Source organism: Echiichthys vipera (assembly GCF_963691815.1).
Source record: "Echiichthys vipera genome assembly, chromosome: 5".
NCBI lineage: Eukaryota > Metazoa > Chordata > Actinopteri > Perciformes > Trachinidae > Echiichthys > Echiichthys vipera.
The window spans coordinates 31,541,881-31,565,060 of NC_139830.1; the positions used below are offsets into that span (position 1 = coordinate 31,541,881).

The following is a 23,180-nucleotide window of genomic DNA, read 5'->3' on the forward strand; positions in this document are numbered from 1 at the left end:
AAGAATTACATCTCCTTCTCTTCATTCCTGCGTCCTGATCGACACACCATTCTTGTTTACTGTTAATCCCATACGAGTTAGCGCTACTTCCTTACCTCCAAAACAGTCAGTAAGGTTCGATCATTTGAGCCTTCCTTCATCACTCTGACTCTTTGGATCATCTTCATTATCATGTAAACTCGGCCAAAAGAAATTGTGCTGCCGCCCGCTAAATGTGTCGATATCTACAGAGATATTAGTTCTTATAGCTCAACATTCGAGAATGAATAAATCAGTGAGTTTTGTGTCCCTTTAAGGCATTCACAGGGTCAACGCATGATGTTGACATTTCCCTTTGTGTTTTATCTGCATGTCCTCTGGAAATCTTAGAACAAACACACATTAAAAGTCCATATTGAACTGTAAATAGAGAGAGATGTCCTGAAGACACACAGCAGCAAAACACTTTAGCTCAGACAAATCCAGTCTCCAATGCATTCTAAAACAATCACCATCATTTATTTACAATATATTAAACTGTAATGCAAAATTTATAACAAGTGGTCAATTTGTTCAATAATGAAAATAAACATGAACTATTTTCAAAGCTAGCATCAATCATACACATATTTATATATAAATACGGTGTGCAGTCAGCAATATAATGCCTGCTCTTGGGTTTTTTTTTCTGTTGAAGCCAGACAATCAGGTCAATAAGGTCAAAAAACACATTTCCACACTTGTGTTGACTGCATAGAGAATAAAAATGAACACGAGTCTACAAAAAGCATGTATAGTAAAACAACACCCAACTTCTCCCACTATTTTTTCAAGCCCCAAATGCCACATCAAGCTCTTCTGGACTTTGAATTGCTTCCTAAAAAAGGATCTTAATGCTGCTCATTAAATACCCGACCGATGACCAAAGGGGTGTGATGTAACACTTAAGTAACCAGGAAACTGCAGATTCCTATTCTCTTGCTGTTTTGAGGCATCATTGATTTTAAAATGAAAACCTGTCAAATACAGAGACTGAACATTATTTCACAGTATTGGTTATACAGGCTGTAGTGTGTCCAGTTAATGATGTTACAGTTAAAGTACACAATGAGGCTTTAAAGGAGAAGGCTGGTGATATTCGACATGTTTCTTTTATTTTCATGACGTAAATCCATGAAAAGATCAATTCATTTCAATGGAATCCCTGCACTCAGCAGATCTGCTTCCACGGTTCACATTGAACTTTGTGTTGCCATACTGGCTGATTACAGATCACTTTTTATTCAAAATTTGTGGGAGATGGGGAAAATAAGGAATTTTAATCTGTTATAATCAGTTTATATATATATACGCAAAAAGATCACAGCACTGTCACTCTGGCCTTCTGCATTCCCTGTTGCCCTATCTACCTGGCTGTTAAGATGTGACGTAACGCCCTTTCAAAATGTGAATTCTTAAAAAGACTGGGAACCCTGAACAGGTCGTAGTCCCCGAGGAAAGTCCCTACAGTAGAAAAGCTGCTACCTGGCTGCTAAGACGTGACACACTTTCAAAATATGATTTCCGGGTCCAAGCCGGTCGAAGCCTCGTATTTCTACAACGCCGCATTGCCATGTTCCCCGTTGTTTGAACAGATCTGATTTTTTTTTTAAAACAATGTAATTGTCATTTTACCTCTTTCTTATGGGTGAAAAAGATGTCTAACTGACATTGGTGGTGATCCTCATCGTTCACATGTTCGGCCGCTGTGTCAGTTTTGTTTCAACGGACTCAGAAATCGTATTTTGAAAAAGGTGTTGCGTCAGACTTAACAGCCAGATAGTCCCAACCCTCTTTTACACATGCAAACCTGAAATTATATAGACATTACCCAGTGGAGCTGTACGAACGCAAATCAAACGCTCTTTATCCTCCAAGCTCCCTAGAACAAAGACTCTTGCATCTCCAAGTCTCTTAACTCCTGTCAGTAAGGACCAACACCAAAATCAGACAAATTCAAAAAACGGTGAGACTGTTGATTATGAACAAATTAAGAGCAGCCTCCATTGGCGTGGTGCAATCCGCGTCATGTCCTCCCTCCTGCACGCTCACGTGCCCCACCCTCGCCAAATCATTCAGCATCCACGACCAAGTATTTCCAGTAAATGAGAAGACATCTGACATGGACAGTCTCCTGCTGTGTGCTGCATGTGTGATTCTCCTCACAATGTCCGGGGTTCATATGTGGAAATGGCTTCACATTAACAGATCCATCTTCACAGCGTTGTGGAGTATGTTTTAGCTACACCGGCTTATCATTCGGGGATAGAGGGAAATATATATCTTTGGAAGCCATATTTAAAGATTCACGTCTTCAGGAGTAACAAACTGATTTTAGGGCTAAGAATTGTGATGACACGTGCGTCAGTCCTATTTGCTGAAGAAGACCAAGAGATCAGGTTGAAAAATTGTTAAATGAGCCGTTGAGCTCAGAATATTTTGTTAGACATACAACATTAAACACACTGTTGGTTTTGATCCTTCCATGTGATTTGTTGACAATAAGAAAAATATAGAATAACACCAGTTTTTTCCTTGGACATGCTGGTTGAGGATACCGTACAAACCCAACGTCACATACATTCCCTTTGTTAAAGGAAAGCACATCAAACTAAAAACATAGACCACATGTGAATGACAAGCACAAGACAAAGACAAATCATCACTAAAGCATTCTGGCAAGTACTTCTTCAAATCAAGTCAAATTAAAAATAAGGCATTTTGCAGAGGTAAGCTCAAACCTCATGGAAATGAATCTGCTTGACGGCGGTCCACTACTAAACAAGTCTATCAAACATCAAAAACAAAAGGTTCAAATGGAGAAAAATGCTTTGCTTTTAAGACAGAGCAGTTAGTGACGCGATCCTCCTCCCCTGGAAGAAGAGGGCATTTGCCAGCAAAAGGCAGAAAAACTTTCCGGCAAACAAAAAGTGAGCAGGTGATGATGAGTATCCTTAGTGTGCGGTGCAGCGGTTCATGAAATGCCACAGTTGCAGAGAAGGGAGCTGTAGTTGAGCCCACTTAAATCAAAAGCACCGAAATGGAAAGAAGAACGAGAAGAAAAAAAGGGCTGGGACTTTTCTCAGGACTCTGCATCAATTGGCAATAAGTAAAACAGTGTGCACACATAATTAAACAAAGGCTTTTTGGCAATACATTGTACTATGGTAATACATATTATTGTAGTGTACTATATGTAAATAAGAGAGGAAGAGTGACAGAGACAAAGAGAGAGAAGAAAGAATCTAATATCATCGCAACCTCAAGTTCTTTGGCTCAGTTAAAACCATACAGAAGAGCTGCTCAGGCCAAGCTACTGCTGCTTGCATGCAACCAGTGGAGCCATTAATAACATAGCTGCTGTGTGTGTAGTGAGGTTAGACTGATAAGTGCCGAGTCAAAAACACCATGTTGTTTGTCAAGCTGTTACCAAATCCTGTGAGGATCTGCCATAGGAAGCTCTGACTGTGTTGGGAACAAGTTTCCCTGCAGGGTTGTGAGTTCTTAACTGTGTGGTTGTGTCCAACTGACCGCAATCGTGGTCAACTTTACATGCAAGACAAGCTGCAACAGTGTAACGAGTGGCATTTCAGAGAGCGGATGCTGACAGCGTGGACTACGACGTGGTCTCATAAGGCCTGTCCTCGCCATCCTTCAAATGGCTGCTATATCTGTTTCGAGAGTAGTAAGAGCCCTGGGTCGCCCCGCCTTCTTCTTTTTCTTCTTCCTCCTCCTCTTCATCAGATCTATCGCAGTAGTAGTGTCTTCGGCCAGTGGGGCTGGAGCAGGAAAGAACAAGCAGAAGCTGATGTTATTATCAAAAAAGTGAGGGGAACAGTACAGTATCTAAGAGAGCTCAATCCACTGCAGAGAAAAAATGAGCAAATATAGAAATCAACATCACTTTGACAACCTATAAATTGCATTGATAAACAAATGTGGCAATGGCGGTTGGAGGAAAAATATTGTATGTAAAAATAAACTGTATTAGTAGTAACTGCTGCAGTATATCTTTCAGCCCCCAATAGCAGCACAGCATGGGCTTCTGAGCATGAAGCTTTAAAAAGCCCTAACAGTACTGTGAGATGGCCATTGAAGACTGTGATCCATAATAGTCTTGGAACAGAGCTAATAAAAAACATACCACAAATATATTAAACACAGCAAATACTGAAACGCTGCACGTTTCCAGGAGAAACTAAAGGCCCAAACACGCAATTTTCTGACTTCAAACACTTGTCAATGAAGTTCAAAATAAGCTAGTCCTAATTATTGTAAGATATTATTGGATATACTAGTACGCGTAGCATCATCCTTTTACTAACTTAGAGTTAAAGCTTGAGATCAAAATCTTCCACAATGCAAGAAAAAAAACGATTTGAGAGCAAAACTATCAGCACTGCAATTACAAAAATGTGTTTGTAAATTCCAAAGTTTTGCTTCCGAGGTTGCAGAGCTGTGCGTCAGATCTAGGCTGGCCAATAGAGAGGTGCCTCACATCTTTCAGCGTAAGTCCCACCCACGAAATTCAGCTCAAAAGCAAAACTTTTGGTCTAGTTCTAATGCATATTTCATCACAAATATATTTTATTTGCAATACAACTTTTTTTGATTGCAGATTCCATAGTTTTGCTTTCAAATGTAATTTAATTGCAGTGTTGAAGGTTTTCCTCTTAAACCTGATTGGTTGCATAATAAAGAAACTACAGTACAGCTGCACACTTTATAACTGATGCCATCACAAGTTTGAGGCTCATGAATCGTTTCAGTGTTTGCTGATAATTGTCGGATTGTGAATGTTCCTTAATTTACTTGTGTTTGCTATATTTACAGATATGTTGTCAAAGTGGTGATGAGGTCATCTTCATTTGCGTGTGTTTTGTCCATCTGCTTTGTGTTCTTGTGTTACAGCATGTTGAGTTCCCACAATCATCCTAACTTAGGCCATGTTGTCAGGTTTGCCTTTGCTATTGCATCTAATGGGTACAAAAACTCATGCAATGTGGTGCAACTCTAGCATGCAAATAAGTTTTGTGTTACTATGGTTACTGTTTGATGAAATTGATACTATCCAAACACTGAATAGAAAGCATTGAGACGGATGTGACTTTATCCTTAAAGTAAAAAAAAAAAAAAAAGAATCCCATTACAAGTCTATATAGAGCATTATCTAATATTCAAATGGCTTAAGTATTGCAAACTGAGGGTTGTTTACTGTTAACAGTGCATCTCAAATGAATTAGCTAATTGGTGTAAACCAATGCACGGGATCTAATATGGCTGGAAGGAGAAATTAATTACTGGACTCCTGTTATGTTTACCTTTTTGGGGCTATAAATCAAAGTGACACCTAGGGATTGATTAAAAGCCGAGTTAACATTCATACTGCAGCTTCTCACCAACTACACTTTCTGACGTGAAAAAACTCACAACCTCCAGTTCCCAAAGAGTCATGGTTGAAAGCTTTACTAAAGCTATGAAAAGACAGCCACAGAGGCAGTAAAAATTGTTAGCATGCATAAGACACATCAGAAAATGCAACCTGAAAATTAGAATTCTAAAGTGTGAAAGTCTAATCCCAGTCAGACTGAATGGGTAACAGTTAACGCACTGATTGATAAGAGGCAAGCCAGTCTAGATTTGTTAGGTCACATCATGCTTAAAAAAACACCCTTCGGTAAGTCTGTCTCAGGCGACCACCTACTGCCTGCCTCAGTCACTGTCAGCCCGGTACAGGTACTTCATCATCAGGCTGTCCACCTTCTTCTTCCTCTTCTTATCATCCTTTTTGTTGCCACTCGGTGGCCTAGCTTCTTCCCCTTCTGGGCTGGACACCTTTCGAACCGGGGCCCTCTTCACACTGCTGGAGCTTCGGTAGGAAATGGTGGAAGCACCTGAGCTTGATTCTGACCCAGAGTCCGAATCAGAATCTGAAGAGGAAGATGACGAGGACGAAGATGAAGATTGATCCCTCTTCTTGGACTTTTTCTTGGACTTCTTGGACCTCCTCTTGGAGCTGCTCCTGTGACGATGGTTGTCTCCTGAGCTGTCAGACTCTGAGCTGTGGGTTCTCTTCTTTTTCTTGCTCTTGCCTTTGCTCTTGCTATGATGGCGACTGCTGCTGCAGCTGCTGCTGCTGCGGGACGCTCTCATGCAGTCCACTGCGGATGCAGAGCGTCTAAGACAGCCGGTAGGGCGGTTACCTTCTCCATTCCGTATACTTTTGCTGTCGTCTTTATCGTCCTTGGATTTTTCTTCTTCACCCTCGGAGACTTCCAAACTACTGCGCTTGAATTTGATAGGCTTGAAACTCAGCACCTCATTGATGGCTTTCTCCAGGTCAGGGTCGAGGTAATTGCGATGACTGACTGGTTTGATATCCAAATTATCAATCGGGTCATTATCAGTAGTTGATCTGGCTTGTGGTGGCGGCATAGAGACACTGCGGCCAGTGGATGAATGAGGACTGTACGCCGACCTCTCGGTGAAGGCAACACTCCGACTATCATCAATGTCAATGTCAAACTCACTCAGGCGGCAGCTGCGTGCCAGCGACATATGGGAATCAGCCCGGCTAACACTTCCAGGACTGCGACCCCCAGACCGCCTGCTAAAGCAGGGGCTACTGGGACTGCTGCCATACAGTGACTGCCCGTCTAAGCGTGTGGTGCTTCGTTGGCGTAGACTAGACAGACCTAAGCTGATGGTAGACTTGGCATCGTTCTCTGGGCTTAACCCAAGACGTGTGCTGGCCCGACTTGGTGCAGTGTATGAAATGGTTGATTCTTTGTCAAAGTCATCCCAGCGGCTGTCCATGCCTTTCCTGGCTCGGCTGTTGGCCTCTGAATAGGCCTGGGAGATGACTGATTCTCTGTCATTCTTGTCATCCCCTGCCTGAGACTTCCTCCTGGGGCTGGCGGAGTATGTGTCATGCTGAAGATCTGAGTTCTTGGCTTTAGCTCTGTGATGGGATAGAGCATCTTCGGACTCTGCATTCTCTCTGAGGGCACTGAAGAGGGCATCCCCTTTGCCTCCCATGGAATCAAGGTTGGAGCGTTTTCTGTAGCTGAGGGAGCTCATCACTGACATTGGCCTGCTTGGCTCTACCTCTTTGCCCTCTTTATTTACCTCTTTCCGTTCCTTACCCTCTTTCCACTCTTTCCCTTCCTTTGCGTCTACATTTACAGCAAATCTAGAAAGAAGTAACAGCGGAAAGAACAAAAGGGATGAAGACAGTGGGAGAGAAAATGACAAAGATGAGATATTGGGTCAAGTGGAAGTGAGTGAAGGAAGAGAATAAGGAACAATTGAATAAAACTTGACAAATGAAAACAGAAATGTCATGTAATGTAGCAAAATGAGAGTACAGCAATGAAAAAAGAAAGATAAAGGAGGGAGGAACTGGAGACAACTGACAAGGGACTAACCTTGACCCGTTTTTTTTCTGCATTCAAATGTTAAGACACCAATATCATTTTATTGCCAACCAAGGACAGATAAAGGCCACAGTAATGATAAGAATAAGAAAAATCATGACTTTAATCCCCTACAAACTCAATTTAAAGCAACTGAAATGTGGTGGCCATTGTGGCATTAAAGATTTATGTAGGCATTCAGCTAAAAAAAAGATACATATGCAATAAATGTGGAAAACCTTGAGCATCAAAATTGATTGAGAATTTAAAGGCAATGTTTAAACTCTTTAATATTAAGTAACTGACTGTTGGAGCTTTTGTTGAAACCTAAATCCCCTCGATCATAGCACGTGAAAAAAACTGAAGAAAAGAAACTTCGTAACGGCAGCTATTCCACAGAAAAATGACAGGGTTTGCTCAGGAGTACAACCTCAATATTTTTCTAATGAGCATAATGTTGAATCTGTAGGTTTAATTCTGATCTCAAACAATCAATCTCAGAAACTTCAGTAATAATCTTTTCCCAAAGAGTTTAAACAGCATGTTCAACTTGATTGACCCGTTTACCCTCTCTGTTTGTCTATTCTTTGTTGAATAACTGAGAACTGGGCAATAACTCCAATGTACTTGTTCCCAGGTACCTTTGCAAATGCAAATTAAAGTCACTTGAACTTGAAAGCTGCTCCTCCAAGTGGCAGTGCAGGCCATCTTGGTGAATCAGTTCATGTTTGTCTGTGTAGACAGGCTGCTAAGTTTTCAAAGTTGGGAGTGGCTCAGTTGAGGGAGGGAAGTTAAATCATCTGGTAAGGAGACAAATCTGGGGCAATCGAAGCTGTCAGCTGGCAGACACATTCATTAATCTCAGCAAGTGGCTCAGGTAGACTATGCCAGCTGGCCATTGGGTATGTCGATAAATCTAGCCTGGAGGTGGTTTGTTTACAGAAAAAAAGGCCCCTTAACAGAGCAGGCGACAATAAAGCCAAAGAAGTTTGAAAATACATTTAAGTGATAGCACCCTACTTATTTCAGCCAAGTACTCTGCTCTGATTGCTTTATTTCCTCTGGGTCAGATCATGTAAGCCATTTCTTCCAGACAAAGTCCAGAAGCAGTCAGCAGATGTGTGCACTAACTGCTGCTGTAATATTGTAATAGCAGCTGCCTTTGTACTGACCTGGAGCTCTTGAGACTGCCGTCATCTGAGAGGTTCTTGGCTGAACCTTTGCTTTTAGACAACCAGGACTTAACCCCGTCCACACGATCCTCCACCTCAGAGTCTGTGTCTGAATCCCCCGGACTGGTGAGGGGTCAGAGGCAAGAAAACAAGTCAGAGGAAGCAAAGGGCAGACAAGATGGCAAAAAAGGTTAAGTATAGAAAAAGAAAGATAAGTCACATATAGCCATTCAGGAGAGAGGAGAGAATAAGGTGAAAGAACTGTTAGTGTGAAAGGAGAGTCAACACTGAAATAACTGCTGCTGTATTTCTCTGTAGCTGTGGAGCCAGAGAACGAAGAACAGGCTGTAGGTGTGAGTGTGGAAGCACAGACGGGTTGTGACATTTTTTCTGGATTAAAGACAGCACATGCTCAAAGATCCCCAGTAAACACAAACATGCCCACGAGAGGTTGTAAAGAGGTAAACACCACACACACTTCCTACTGCTGTCACTGTTAGAGTGTTACCATGGTCCTGTGGTTAGCTGGCACTCAGGGATCCAACAAAGATTGTGTCTTTACTCTTCCAAGGGTGCTTCACAGCCACAGTACTCTAGCACCATGATAGGAACCAAACCCAGCCATAGAGCTTGAATTATAGAAACTTTCGGTTTTTGTTAAAACTGGCTTTTACTTTCACTGTCTTAGCCATCACTCCTGTTAAGTATGATCAGATTATACACAGCAAAAAGATTACTAAGACCTGGGAAAGAAGCAACTCTGCTACACACACTTTTACACTGCACACAGATCCAATCATGCGAGCTGACTGCTTTAGTCCACAGTTGTACGTTGTAATATAAATGACTTTTCTGAAAGAGAAGTGGAAAGTCAATATTAGTTGTGGTCAAAGGTTGAATATGGAGAATGAGCAGAACATCTAGTGTCTCAAGATCGTCGTCGCAACAGCAAAAAATAATTCCAGCAGTCGGGTTGCTAGGTTCGTTTCCGATCGTGTCAAGTGATGAGTCATACAGGGTAACCACTAATTTGGACTAATCAATTAATTTTATAACAGTATTTAACGTTGAGTCTTCAACTGGAAGTCTTTCTTTGAGTGGTGTGTAATGGATTAGCTAGCTCTCAACTCAAAATGATTCCTTGTTTCTGTAGCAACAACAGACAACCCTGGCAACAGGCGAAGCCCAACGCTATTGGCTGGTACAAGCGAGCCTGAGCCCGAGCCCGGCCCGACACATTAACAGTAATTATGAGCCAGAGCCCCATTTCAGCCTGACAATATTTTAAATAAATGAGCTGTTATATCTTACGTTCTAAAATAAAATTGGGAGTTGTTTGAACTACAGAATGGAATTATTCAGAATGGAATTGATCACAAAAGGATCTGAATGAACGTGAGCCGCACTAATGTACTGGAAAAGCCGACACATACGTTGTCACTGCCCACAACTTGTTTGAAACGCTTCCATTCCTCCAGACCGGATCAAAGTTAATACTGCTATTTTTATTTCATCCTTTACATCTCCAAGCTCCATGTTGCACTTTAGCTGCACAGCAGCAGGCCCGTCGTGATGCTGGCGAGTGGAGGAGACACTGTGCTGCAACAAATGCCGTCTTTATTTTTTTTACTTTGTGCAACTCACATTTGTTACTTAGGCCTACTCTGCTCAATAGGGCTATAATATTTATGTTTATGGCATAGCTTTTTTTCTCAGATCAGGCCAATAAAGCAATTATTTAAAAAAAAAAAAAAAAAAAAACACAAGCGCTTGATCAAAGGACCGGCTGGAGGATAGTGGTGGGAAATATAGGCCTGACCCAGCATCGGGCAGAGAATGTAAACTCTCAACTAAAAATCTCTTAAACATTAATTCAGACTAAATATATTTTTTTATGAAAAAGCAATACTTTTAATCTGTACCCCCTTTTAAATATAGCTTTTAACAAAGATTCTACATATTCAACCTTTAAGATAATACATTCATGTTCTAATAAGTGCTTGGATGATTTGTTTAAACTTGGAGAAGAGAGTTTGGTGTGGTGGTAGGATCGATTAGGTTTGGTTCACCAAAATGAAATAATAAGCCATCTTTTTGTTATTTTATTTCTTTTTTTTATCACGTTGTTGTTCCCAGTTTGAACCTACAATTTTCCATTTTAATCCAATTAGATTTTTTCGAGGATAATGAATCATTTGAGTGAACCCATTAATCGATAAAATAGCCCATAGTTTAATAGATAGGAAGTGGCAGCCCTAATCCAGAGTATGTTCGGGTTCACAGACCATTATAATTAGGTCTTTAAACTGAACTGCCTACATTTCCTACGTTATTTCAGAAATGATTTCAGAATGGGATTTGGAGCAATGGTGCGATCTGTTGGTTTGAGGATACTACTATAGCGGTGCTCTGATGATTGCTTGGTTGCTGAAATGCATTGGTATAAGAGAAACGTAGGCCATAGTATTGGGATTGTTATTGGAGATCATTAATTGTTGTTACTTCAGCAGAGCAAACAATGAACTCAGAGACCGTGCACCTGGTTTGCACTGGACATTGCACAGCTGTGTGTCTTATGTGTCTAGCAAATAGTAAACTGACTTGTGAATGCTTTGTATGTCTGCGTGTGTCTAAGGGCAGCAAGAGAAATCACTTATTGGGTCACTTTGAATCGAGAAAGATTAGACCTAAACCACCACAATGAAACAATTTAAATGAGTGAGAAAATGTTCACTTCTATTAGTTTTCAAATATAAAACCAATGATGAAAGATGCCATTAACTATAAAAACAACATCCATGTTGGAAAAAAAATACATTTCTTTGAACTGCAGAGTGGCAGAAGACGTCAGAATTTCCCTTTCATCTGGTAGTTATTTTCATCACACACAGTCCTATGCATACACTCATAATTTTAGTTCTTGACAGGATGATTTGGTACACAGCTGGGCACTGCACTGTTTTTCCTCTCAATTATCATTACACATTCCCAAACCACTGCAAGCCATGGAGTAAAATAGAGGGCTTGTCATAAAATTTGACACAGATGAAAAGAGCGCAACACTCATTAAGTGCCGTCAAAGCCCAGTGCTTGTGTGGCGCTGTGAAATTAAGTTGTTACAGCTTAATAGTCCTACAGAGACATCAGGAGGGGTGGCTCAACATCTCCGCATCTGTTTCAGAAAGCCTCCCATCTTGTCAAGGAAGAGAGAGAAAAACATGATTTTCTCCAGCACACAGAGCTCAGAAAGGCCCAGTGCCACCTATAATCAAAATCATTAGCAGACAGAGACAAAAGCTCCCTGGATTTCAAAGAGGAGGTTTCAAATAATGGCTTGCCCAGTGAGAACCAAATGCATAGTGTGCTAGCTTTTATGGAATACAATAACCTTGGATGGTAATGCTAGGACAGCATTCATGCCAACGATGTGGAGGGAGGGAGGTAAGACGGGGGCGACGAACTCTTAAGCTGTAATTAGCTTTGCAAAACATGCCTCTACTATTAGACAATCTGGGGATTTGCTGCTGCCTACTGTTATGATGACAGAGCAGCCAAGTGTCTTTGTCTTTGGCACTGTGGACTCATCAGAAAAGACAGGATAAACATCCCTCAATGAGGGGAGAGGACACTAACGTCAAGCAGCAGACTTGTTTCCTTATAGCACCCTTTTTGCACTTTAAGCTTTGCAGGGATTTGTCTGTTGGTCAAGTTTTGGTGAGTCAACTCTTTCCTACAGCCCTCTTAAATTAGTCGTTTAACCTTTCACCGGCAACAAGGGGGATTAAAATGTGTAAATTAAGTGCAGGTTTTTCACCTTGTAATTGTAGTAACTGTACAGCAGTTCTAAACAATGTGACTGTGAAGATTGTGTTACTGCAACTCTTTCTCCTTGAAAGGGTTATGCCTCATATATATAAATATATAATTATATATATACTAATGGTACGAGGGCAAGGCCATAAATTGTGGTTGACACAGTGTGAGCAGGCAATTACATATTTTCCACAAATGTGGTTTAAGCTTTAGACCTGAGCGGTCTTTCTCTATGTGCTGTGAATATATGGTGAAATGTAAACAGATAAAGTCTTGGAGAATAACGACACATGATATGAAACAGCACGTTCATATAGAAACTAGAAACTAAATAAATGTCTTGAGGCGAAGTGTTTTAGTAGCTGCCCTAAACCTAAACACATACAGGACACAGAAGGCATATACTGTATATATATATATATATATATTTGTTTTTCAATATTTTACTGTTATGATCATGTTGGAATGTGATACATTACAATAGGTACACCCTAATCCTTCTGTAAATAATACAGATAAATAAATGAACGAAAGACAAACTTGTTTTTATTTGTCTTGTCTTTCTTTTTTTTGCTGATCCAAAAAAGGATCTGATCCGTGAGTTTTTTTATCTGTTGCATCCCAGGCGTCCTGTATGTGTTTAGGTTTAATATCGAGTATTGTTAGTCTCCAAGACTTTATCTGTGTACAATTTCAAAATACATTCACAGCACATAGAGAAAGACCGCTCAGGTCTAAAGCTAAAACCACATTTGTGGGCAATATGTAATTGCCTGCTCACACTGTGTCAACCACAATTTATGTCCTTGACCACCGTACCATTAGTTAAGCCCTGCCGAAAGCCTGGGGGAAGCAAACAAACAGTGCTGAGGAGACATTAATTGTGTGTGACATTTTGCCTCCATAGGTTGTACATCTCTGTTACATGCTATTACATTCATCATTAGCTTCTATGGATCCTCCTCTGCTCTTCTCAGCCTTGCTTCTCTGTGTCCCCAGGTCTTATAGACAACAGTGTTTATGCCTCCAACATATGAAAGTGTCGGCCCAGTGAAGTCCCTGTGGCTTTGGAGCACAGTCTGGCACATGCATCGACCAAGACCATCAAAAAACATACGCTTGGAAAACTCCTCTTATCCACAGTGTCACATGAAAACAGAACCAAGTTCATCTGTGCTGCGAAACTTCCAATGCAACATGAACTGCACGTATTCAGACCTTCCCCTATTAGCTAGACTAAAAGCAAACTGAAGTCACAAAAGCCATCCCTTTGTGTAGCTGAATTGTAAATGTTATGATGCTTAAGAGTGAGAAAGAAGGTCTGTGGAAATAAATCAGCAATGTTCTTTAACCTCAAAGCCTCTGAGTTGACTCAGAACTTGCAGAGATTGGATTTCCCTTTGTTGTGCTGTATACGGTTGTATGTGACAATACATTGAAACAAAACAAAAGAAGGATCATTTACAAGCTTAGGACAGGCAGCATTTTGTCAGCAGTGGTGTTGAAGAATAAGAGCCACAACTTGAAGCATCTAAAGTGACTCATACGGACATATAGAGGTGCATGTGAAGCTCTTTACTGTGCTACAGAAGCTGCTTTCTGATACAGGTGCTACTCTAGAATAGCTCTCTATTAACTCACAAATTTGCAAAAGCAAGAGGGACTGGGGCTGCAACTAAGGGTTATTTTTATTATCCGTTTATCTATTAATCATGTTCACGATTAATCCAGTAGTTGTCTGGTCAGAAATAGTGAAAAATATTGGCTAAGATTTTGTTCTCAAATGTCTTGTTCTTTCCAAAAGAAGAAACCAGAAAATATTTACATTGGTGATGCTGAAGTCTAACCTGACTCTGCCAGATAGATTGATTCTCATTTGCTCTGCAGATACATCTGGGAACTCTGGTTTGGAGATCTTTTGGGAAGGTGCGAAAATATTGGTCACTGATTGGATAAACCATCTATCTATCACCAACATACGGGTCAAATCAACCAATCAGATCACTGAAGCGTATGACGTACTAACAGCGTGGAGGCAAAGCTCAGAAAGTAAACATGTGGGTAAAGGATATTTTCCGTTTGTGTAACGTGAATTTACGGATCAAAGGCCCAATTTCAGGAGCCTGGTCCATATTCAACAGAAGGATCCAGAGAACAAAGAGTTAGTGAGCGGCTTGATCCATAGCTGCTCATCTCATCCGTGGAAGCCTCCATGTTGTTTACACTCAACAGTCTCTTCTCATTTCCTCACTTAAATGCACCTCAAAACCAACGCTGATTGGTTCGTTCGTTTGGCAAACTTCTCCAAATTTTCTCTGCCACACGTTACCAGACTGATCTGAGAGTGAAATACAACAGAGCTCAGAGATCAGGATGGGCTCACGAGGGTAGCTGAAGCTGAAGCCCTTTTAGGAGTCAACGTAGAAGCTGAAACACCCTGCGTGTTCTGTCTTAAAGCCAACAAATATAAAGTGTAATTGTTGTCATTATGTCCTCAAAAGACATCAAAAAATCATAATGAAGGGAGAAGACCTTAACAAATAAAACCTGGTTTAATTTCATATTTTAAGCCAAACATGCTGCGACATTAGATATATGTCTTTATGGATTGTATAAACTATGGATTATATATATTCTAGAGCAGCTTGAAACAAATTAAATTCCTGTATTAATATTAATATATTTAAACTATGTAATTTATATTTAACAGAAAAAAATACATCTTGTGTCTTATTCAAACACCAGGAACGATTTGCTTCTGTATTCAAATTTGCCAGAGCAGCTCATTACAAATGAAAACACAAAGGCTGCACTCCCCAGCTCTGATGAATAATCCCTTAGAGTGAGTGTGTGTGTATGTGTGTGTGTGTGTGTATGTGTATGTGTATGTGTGTATGTGTGTGTGTGTGTGTGTGTGTGTGTGTGTGTGTGACTTGGTGAGCAAGACAGCTTTTTGTAAGACATTTGAGAGTTCTACATTATTAAGCAAGTGCGAGTCAAAGATTGATGAGGAACACTCCCTTTTTCCTGTCAGGAGGGCAGTCACCATCGAGCCCTGAAGTGGGCCGGTAAAATATTAAGAGAGAACTGATTTGTAGGCGACTGATGATCAAACACGACACAGCAGGGTCCGACATGACAACCTCGGACCGAGGCGAGTCAGTAAACACAACTGGATGTACCCCCGGGGGGAGAACTGTGAGGGAGATCTAGTCTTCCAGGGGGATAACCAGACAGATCATGACCCTCATGCCTTTCAAAACAAAGCTTTCCATAGGGGTTAACCATACAGGGAAATCTGAGTGAGGCTTGTTTCATGCTGGGGCCCAAGTAACATATTGTCAGTGGCATTCATGCATCTCAGCATGTGAGGACATGCAATGAAGAGTGGAGATAACTGGGGTTATGAGGGAATCTCTTAACACTGTTGATGATGCATTATCCCAGAGCCTTCACACATCGAAGCTAAATCCCCCCTTGGATTTACTGTATCTCTGCATCTTCTTTCCTGTTTGAATTGTTGAACATGTGGGGATCTGGGACTGGGCTGTCGCCCTTTGATTCTGAGGGCCTAACACCAAAAGCTGATTTCTTGAAATAGATGGAAATTATCACAGGAATCAGGGAAAATCCCTGAACAAGAATGGCAGGTGCTTTCAAAATGTATATTTCTGGCATGGGGGATTTTTCCTTCAAATATCAGCTCTTTTATAGAGTGTGACAGCCAGAAGTGATGGACTAACTGGACCGAAACTAAACCCACAGAAAAACTCTCTCTGCTATCAAAGTCTCCACTAACTGTTTAAAGACTGTAGAATACTGCATCATTTCCAGTGGTGCAAAAAAACAAACAAAAAACAAACAAACAGACAAAACATAAGTTCCTCACGCTCTGTTCTGTCTTTTCTGATACTTTGTCACCATGTCTTGCAAACTGGCCGTGATGATGATGAAGGGTGGAGGGACAGAAGAAAAGAAAACAAGGAAAAACAAAAGACAACAGAAAACAAAAACAAGAAATAAGAATCTAGTCAAAAATAATACATGAAATGTGAATACTGTTTAAAAATACCTCGATAAATATGCGTCATGACAGATGCTGTGATGACCCTGTTTTTTTTCCCTCTACCGAATTGACTGTACGATATGCATCGCGTTTTTGGGGCATTGACTTAGCAGACCAACTCTTCTTGATCTTGTGTCTTGCATACAGAGCGGTAAACAAAGAGTTACAGAGCCGTTTACTGCTGCTGAAGGGAAAGAGCTCTCACTAAGGACACGTCCACACGATTAAAAACAACCTTTTTTTCCCCGTCGTTCTTATAAAATTCTCGTCCACAAGGCCTCGACTCAAGAAATATCTGCGTCCACAGGAAACTAAAAACACTGTAGTACACATGCCCGGCCTGGATGTGGCGCTGTAACTGCCACAGAAATACACCAACAGACGCTGTGGAGAATCCAAACACTGGAGAGTTTCTCTCCAAATCTGGAGACTTCCCAAATCCTCCTCCATCCTAGAGAGAAATGCGTCACTGTTTCTTGTGCTAGTGGTAGTGCTGTTTTGGACTCTGATTCACCAATCACTCTGTAGCTGAGGGCGCACTCACACTGTCCTTCCGCACCGGGCCAATACCGTTTTTTCAGCTAAAGCCTAGTGCGTTTGACCAGTGTGAGTGCACCCGCTCCGCGCATAACTGCGACCAGCGGGCCGTCCACGGCCCGCCTGAGAGAGGTGGGCTTTTGTAGAGCGTGTTTGCACATGTACGAGCACGAGTGCGCGCACGTGTACGAGCACGATGCCTACGGCGGTTCTGACTTCATTTATGTGCGCCTGTTCGGACATAGAAATTAGAAGGACAGACCATGCACGGACATTTAACAACAACAACAATGGAGGTCCGAAAGTATGCGGTTTTGCCATCCAGACACCACAGGGGTCATTTTCGAATCTTCCCACTCTGGGACCCGGTTTCAAAAGATATCTATCTGATATGAAATATCAGTGAGGCTCAGCCGGTCGAGCCTCAGAGAGGAGAGGCCTTTATACTGGGTGTGAATAAAACAGCCTACCAACACCTCTAATGCTCACGAATGAACGACCTTTATTGGTTCCTTTGTACACAAGACTCCAGGAAGTCTATGTGCCAGACTGTTCTACCCAGACATAAGACTGATGTCCATATGCTCATCTCACTCTTGGGAAAGAAAACATTTCCCCCCAGCAAACTATCGTGGGAGAATGAGATTTCACACTGATGAGTGGTTACATCGGATGGGCCACAGTAGAGAGACAACTTTACATATAATGCAAAAGATAAAGTCATAGGCTGCAAAATCCTGTTTGTCTGGCTAGAACAGAATGGTATGCTTTGAATTGCAATGAATTATTTTGTCGTGTCAAAAGCAATCCACTGGAGAATGGCGAAATGTGGCTGAAAGCTCAAGAAAATGCTAGGAGGTGAACCCTGAGTCAAGGTTACTTTGTCTGATGTGATATTACTGTTTAAAACTTGTTCAGAGAGGGAAAGCGTCTTCATGACAATGGGGACTGATGAAGACAGGGGGATTCTGCTGAAAGCTCTGGAAGAAGCTTTGAAACACTTAATACCCATCTTGCCTTCACCTTCTGGAACTTCAAGAATTTGTTTTCGTACCTGTTGATAAGGTCTTCGTTGTCGTCACTCTCCATCTCGTCCTCGATGGCGGCCTGGAGGTCACCGATCCTTTTGAAGGCCAGTTTGAGGTCTGCCTGCAGGCTCTGATTAGCAGCCTCTAAGCTCTCAATGTCCATTTCCTGTTAATGAGACACGAGTCAGCAGTGTGGGACCAAATGTTGATCAGTTTGTTGTTGATGGATGCAGTGCAGGTTCTCCTACAATGACTGTACTGCTCGCTCATTGATAATTGTTGGTAGGGCCGTGTCCACAGACTGCTTGTTTGTGAGCAAGGAGAGCGAGCGTATGCAGCTTTTCAGACAAGTGCTGGTGTCATCAGAGGTGCTCATGTTCAGGAAACTCTCCCAACAAAGACAGAAAACCCATATGTGGGAGCAGATCGACCGGACACTGAATGTTGCTGGTGAGTGTTGTGCATTTATCACCATACGTGTTGTAAGCCTGTTGTTAGCTGTGTAGCTAACTAGCTGACAGTAATGTGATCACGGAAAGAAAACCCACAGGCAGTACTTCAGAGTGCTGGGATGAAGTGCTCCACAGCACCCGGCAAGCGCAATTCTGCCAGAGAAAAAAAAAGGTTGTGTGGAGGCCTCAAGTGGTCTCATTATTGTCTGTCACATCCTTACCAGCTCGTGCTTTTTGCGGCTAGCCTCAGCTTCCTTTTTAGCCAGTTCACCCGTCTCTTCTTTGATATCTCTGATCTGTCTCTGCAACCGTTTGTTCTGCTCCTTCTCTCGAATCTCGCCGCTGCTGCGCTGGTCTCGTTCCTCTGTCAACTTCTCCATGTTCTCCTTAAGACGAGCTACAAGGCTCTGGGCAACAATAAAGATAATAATATGGTCAGACTGATAATACTACATGATGCTATATATATACAGTATATATATATATATATATATACATACTATAAATAAAGGCCAGCCCCTCTTATACTTGAGTGAGGTTAGTCTGTCAATGGAGTCTGGGGGTCAACAATACAATACGTGACAAGGGTCCGGCAATATGTGCAAGCACAAAGTTGTGGTAGTTTAGCTGAGTTTTGGGAGTACTTCCCCACTAATATGTGCTTTCTCTCTGTCTAGAGGCACTGATATATGTTACTTCATGCACAAGCAAGCTTTGTGATACTTGTGCCAGGTTTAATGTACAACTGAGTGCTGAGGCACTTACTCTCAAAGGCTTCTCCTTGATCTACCCTGGCTTTGGTTGCACCACAAGTGTATGTCGCTTTGGAAAAAAGCATCGGCACATGTAAATGTAAGATTCATTTGTAACATGAATGCTCTATTTCTACCGTTAGCCTTCAGATTGTTGCAAGGACAGATAAAGAATTGCTACTGTGATAGCATGTGTGGGCTTCTGATCAGCCTTCAAACTCATGGATCTGTTACTCAAACTGGACTTTTTGCCTCTGGACCAATGTGGTGGTCCGACTGAGAGAGCCATCCCAAAATAATATAATGTAATATTAAAGGTTGAATATGTAGAATCTTTATTAAAAAATATATTAAAAAAAATAAAAAAAACATCCATGGGGCCTTTTGAGGGGTACAGAATGAAAGTATTGCTTTTCCATGAAACAAAAAAGAATTTAGCCTGAATTAAAACATTTTTTTTTAAATTGACGGGTTTGACAATGACTTTCTGTCCCGTTCTGTTTCCATGGTAGCAGCCAATAGCGTTTGGCGTTGCTGGTTGCCAGGGTTGTCTGTTGTTGGGTTCAGCTACTGTAGGCTGACACTGGGTGAAATGGAGTTTGCCAATCCAAATGGCTATGTTTCTCCTTGATCCTTAACATCACTTTCATCTTATCTGGAACGGCTAATGCTAACGGCTAACAGTTTACTGGAGGGATGGGTTCAAACAGGCTCAAACAGGGGCGGCCGGTGGCACAGTGGTTGGAGCGCTCTAAAAAAAAAAAAAAAAAAACAGGCTCAAACAGACTCTGGTCTCCTGTAGGCTACTGGGCCGGGTCCGACCAACCTGGCAACCCGACTGCTGCAATTATTTTTTGTTGTTGCGACGACGATCTTGAGACACTAGATGGCGGTGTTCTGCTCATTCTCCATATTCAACCTTTAATAATACCCTTATCATTATGGCCTTACGATATGTGCATAAACCATCCTGGTTCAAATGTTAGTACTGTAGCTAGCAGATAAGGGTCAATATGTTACAAGAAGGCCTTGAAATAATATAAACAAAGCAAGCATGGATACAAGCCCAATACTTCATCTCCACAGAACCCAGTCAGAAAACAATGTTAACAATTTATGAGCTCATTTCTATCAATAATGCATTGGAGTGGTGCAGCAGACGTTCCTCACATATATGTTAGTCTTCAGCAGTTTTTCACCAGGTGAATCCTATAAGTCTTTTAAATGTGCAGCGAGTGTGTATCAGCCTGTGCATCAAGGCCTGCTGCAGATTGATCAGTGAGTTAGCTCCTGCTTTAGCCACCAGCCCTGTCCATATTTCACATACTGAGTGGGTGTTGTACTGTGCCTCCTAACATCTGTATTGATTGCTACCTCCAGCTTTGATGAGTACTAAGGCACCCTGAAATATTCACTCGCTGCAGGTTTTAATGTTGGTGAGAAGCCTTTAAAAACCAACCGTGTATTCTCCCAACTCTGCACATTTCACCACGGGTCAAAATCACATTTAATAAATAAATATTTCTATTTCCACTTTGGAGGGCAAGGAGCAGAGGGAGTGTGCCTGGCGGTGAGCACATTGCACAGCTAGTAATTACTAAACTGAACCTGCAAAATTGAGTGCAGGGTCATTTTATCAGTGGGCGAGAGAGGATTTCAATTTCTCCCTGGGAGCGTGCAGATGGTAACCTTTATCCTTCACTTGTGCCTTTTGTCTCAGGCAGAATCTGAAAATAATTTGAAAACGACACAATAACAAATGGTATTGCCAAGCGAGAGTAAAAAGCTAGAGGACAAAGTGAAACAGGGATGGTGATATCTAACTGGCAGCGGTCTGAAATGATATGGAGGCAGAGTACATGTGGCCACATCTATTATCACTTTATTATAACCTCTCTGTCTCTGCAGCATATTTCACCCTCCCACCGACCTCCTCTCAGCTTCTTCTGCATGCTGGAGCTTCCTCTACCAAACCGCCTACCACTAGCACTCCTCCACCAGACCTTAGCTCTCACCTCCAGGCGTTTGACCTGGGTCTTTTCAAACTCCAGCTTGGTCTCTAGCTCGCGGATCTTGGCCTCCTGCCGACTGACGAGGGATTTCTCCACCATGGACTGCTCCTGGAACTCCAGCTGGCTCTGGAGTGCTGTCATCTGAGACACAAACATACATACATTTACGTTAGTATACTTGTCAGTGCCACTATTGGCTAGAATGAAACCTTAATTAAAAGAGTAGACATTCAATGTGGTGTTCAATCACTACATTTTGATGTTTTGAGTTGAAAGAAGGAGTTCTTTGACTAAAGGCTTGGACATACTTTTGTCTGTCTTTGTTTCCTTTCAAGGAGAGTCATAAATGTGGTAACGGCGGATATCCTCACACAACTTCTCTCCAAAACAAGCATCCATTTTATCTTCTCCTTGGTAAACCAGCTCGAGGTGCAGACACCATAAACTGGACTGGAGGGTGGAACAAGAGATGGAGCAGCATGCTCAGTTCCAAGTTTTTCCCCAGATGCGATTTCTGCCTCCACTGTTCACATTCATGTTTGAAGTGACTCAAATCTGACATCAGCCTGTTGATGGTGTGAACAGATCTCTACCCTGAAACTCCTCACCAAAACCAATAACCTCACACACCACAACAACAAAAAACGCCACATATTAAACAGGCATGTGGCGCCTGAGCTGCAACAACCATTAACTGAAGGTCTATCTGCGCTCATTTTCTGTAACCAGTGTAAATACATCTGATTCAATTCAACTCAATTTTTTTTACAGTGCCAAATCAAAACAAAAGTTATCTCAGCAGACTTTACAAATAGAGTAGGTTAAGACCACACTCTATGACTTATACTTATACTACTTCAAAAGGACAAGGCAACCTGAGAGATGAGTAAATAATGGAGAGGTATGGATGATGTTGCAGGACTGTTGTGACATGTTTTAACCTTTATTTAGTCACGGAAGTCTCACCTTTTCAGGATCGTCCCGATCACATTCACGCCTGAAAGCTGCACAGTACTGCCACTGAGCAGTTCCAGGGCCTTGCTCAATGGCTGCTTTTTCACTCTCCCTACCCAGATTCATCCTGCTGGTTATAAATTGAGCCGACAACCTCCCGGTCACAAGCTTGCCTTTTTAACCTTCAGGCTCCCACTGTCCTAGATAGTGTCATTGTATGAAGAAGTGGGGATAGCGGTGATATCTCTACATTTTAGCTGGTTTGATTTGTCAGGTACAGCTGTGTCTGATGGAGAAAAAGATCCATGCAGCAGCAGTCATTACGAGGATGACAGCACCAGCATGTTCAGCATTATTGCTTGTCTGAGTGGGGAAACAGAGTTGGCCATCTGTGTCACATATTGCCTGTGCCAATCTTGCTTGAATGACAATTCAATTACATCAAGTGTTGTATTTGTTCAGAGACAAAGGAAATGGGCTGAGACAGCGCCACACACTTATACAAGTTTGTAAATGGGATTCTTCACTGGACACTGCAGCAGAGGAAACTTTAGAAGAATCTGTGTGTCAGAGGAGGGGAGGGGCCTGCTTTATGAGACTGAAAAAGTCATAGGGTCGCCATACGCTGACAATTTCTAACTATACTTCTTTTAAACAGGTGCATAGGTTTGAACTCCAACTCATTCCACACTGTCACATCTCTTTCTGCCCGTTTCACTTTGCTTTTACACCAACTGCAGATTTGAGCTGGTTGTCCTTCTCATCAGTGCTAAGATTAGAGCAGAAAGTCAGCATCTACCTTCTCCTGAATCTCCTGCTTCTCCTTGAGGGCCTCCTCCAGCTGGGCTTGTAGGTCACTGATCTGAGCCAGGTTCTGGGCCGACTGAAAAGAAACAAAGTCAGTGAGCAACATGACACTGCAGGTGGATGTTAAAGATTATTTTATTTTATTCCATTTGAT

General features: G+C 41.8%; 1 protein-coding gene across 12 annotated transcripts in view; it reads right to left on the reverse strand.

Annotated features, from left to right (window-relative positions):
• Nucleotides 1-494: 494 nt before the first annotated feature.
• myo18ab (myosin XVIIIA b) overlaps nucleotides 495-23,180 on the reverse strand; it is a 199,368-nt gene continuing 176,682 nt past the window's right edge. For 7 of the 12 annotated variants that reach the window (XM_083914294.1, XM_083914292.1, XM_083914293.1 and 4 more), the window contains 8 exons: nucleotides 23,019-23,102; nucleotides 21,269-21,406; nucleotides 18,723-18,908; nucleotides 18,076-18,215; nucleotides 16,308-16,352; nucleotides 8,606-8,728; nucleotides 5,723-7,210; nucleotides 3,659-3,797 (listed from right to left, as the gene is read on the reverse strand). In XM_083914294.1, the coding sequence (XP_083770420.1) occupies nucleotides 5,731-7,210; nucleotides 8,606-8,728; nucleotides 16,308-16,352; nucleotides 18,076-18,215; nucleotides 18,723-18,908; nucleotides 21,269-21,406; nucleotides 23,019-23,102 (2,196 nt within the window). In that variant the 3' untranslated portion in view covers nucleotides 3,659-3,797; nucleotides 5,723-5,730. Of the gene's footprint in view, nucleotides 3,798-5,722; nucleotides 7,211-8,605; nucleotides 8,729-16,307; nucleotides 16,353-18,075; nucleotides 18,216-18,722; nucleotides 18,909-21,268; nucleotides 21,407-23,018; nucleotides 23,103-23,180 lie in introns of all 12 variants that reach the window. The other 5 variants (XM_083914286.1, XM_083914295.1, XM_083914287.1 and 2 more) reach the window with 3 other exon arrangements.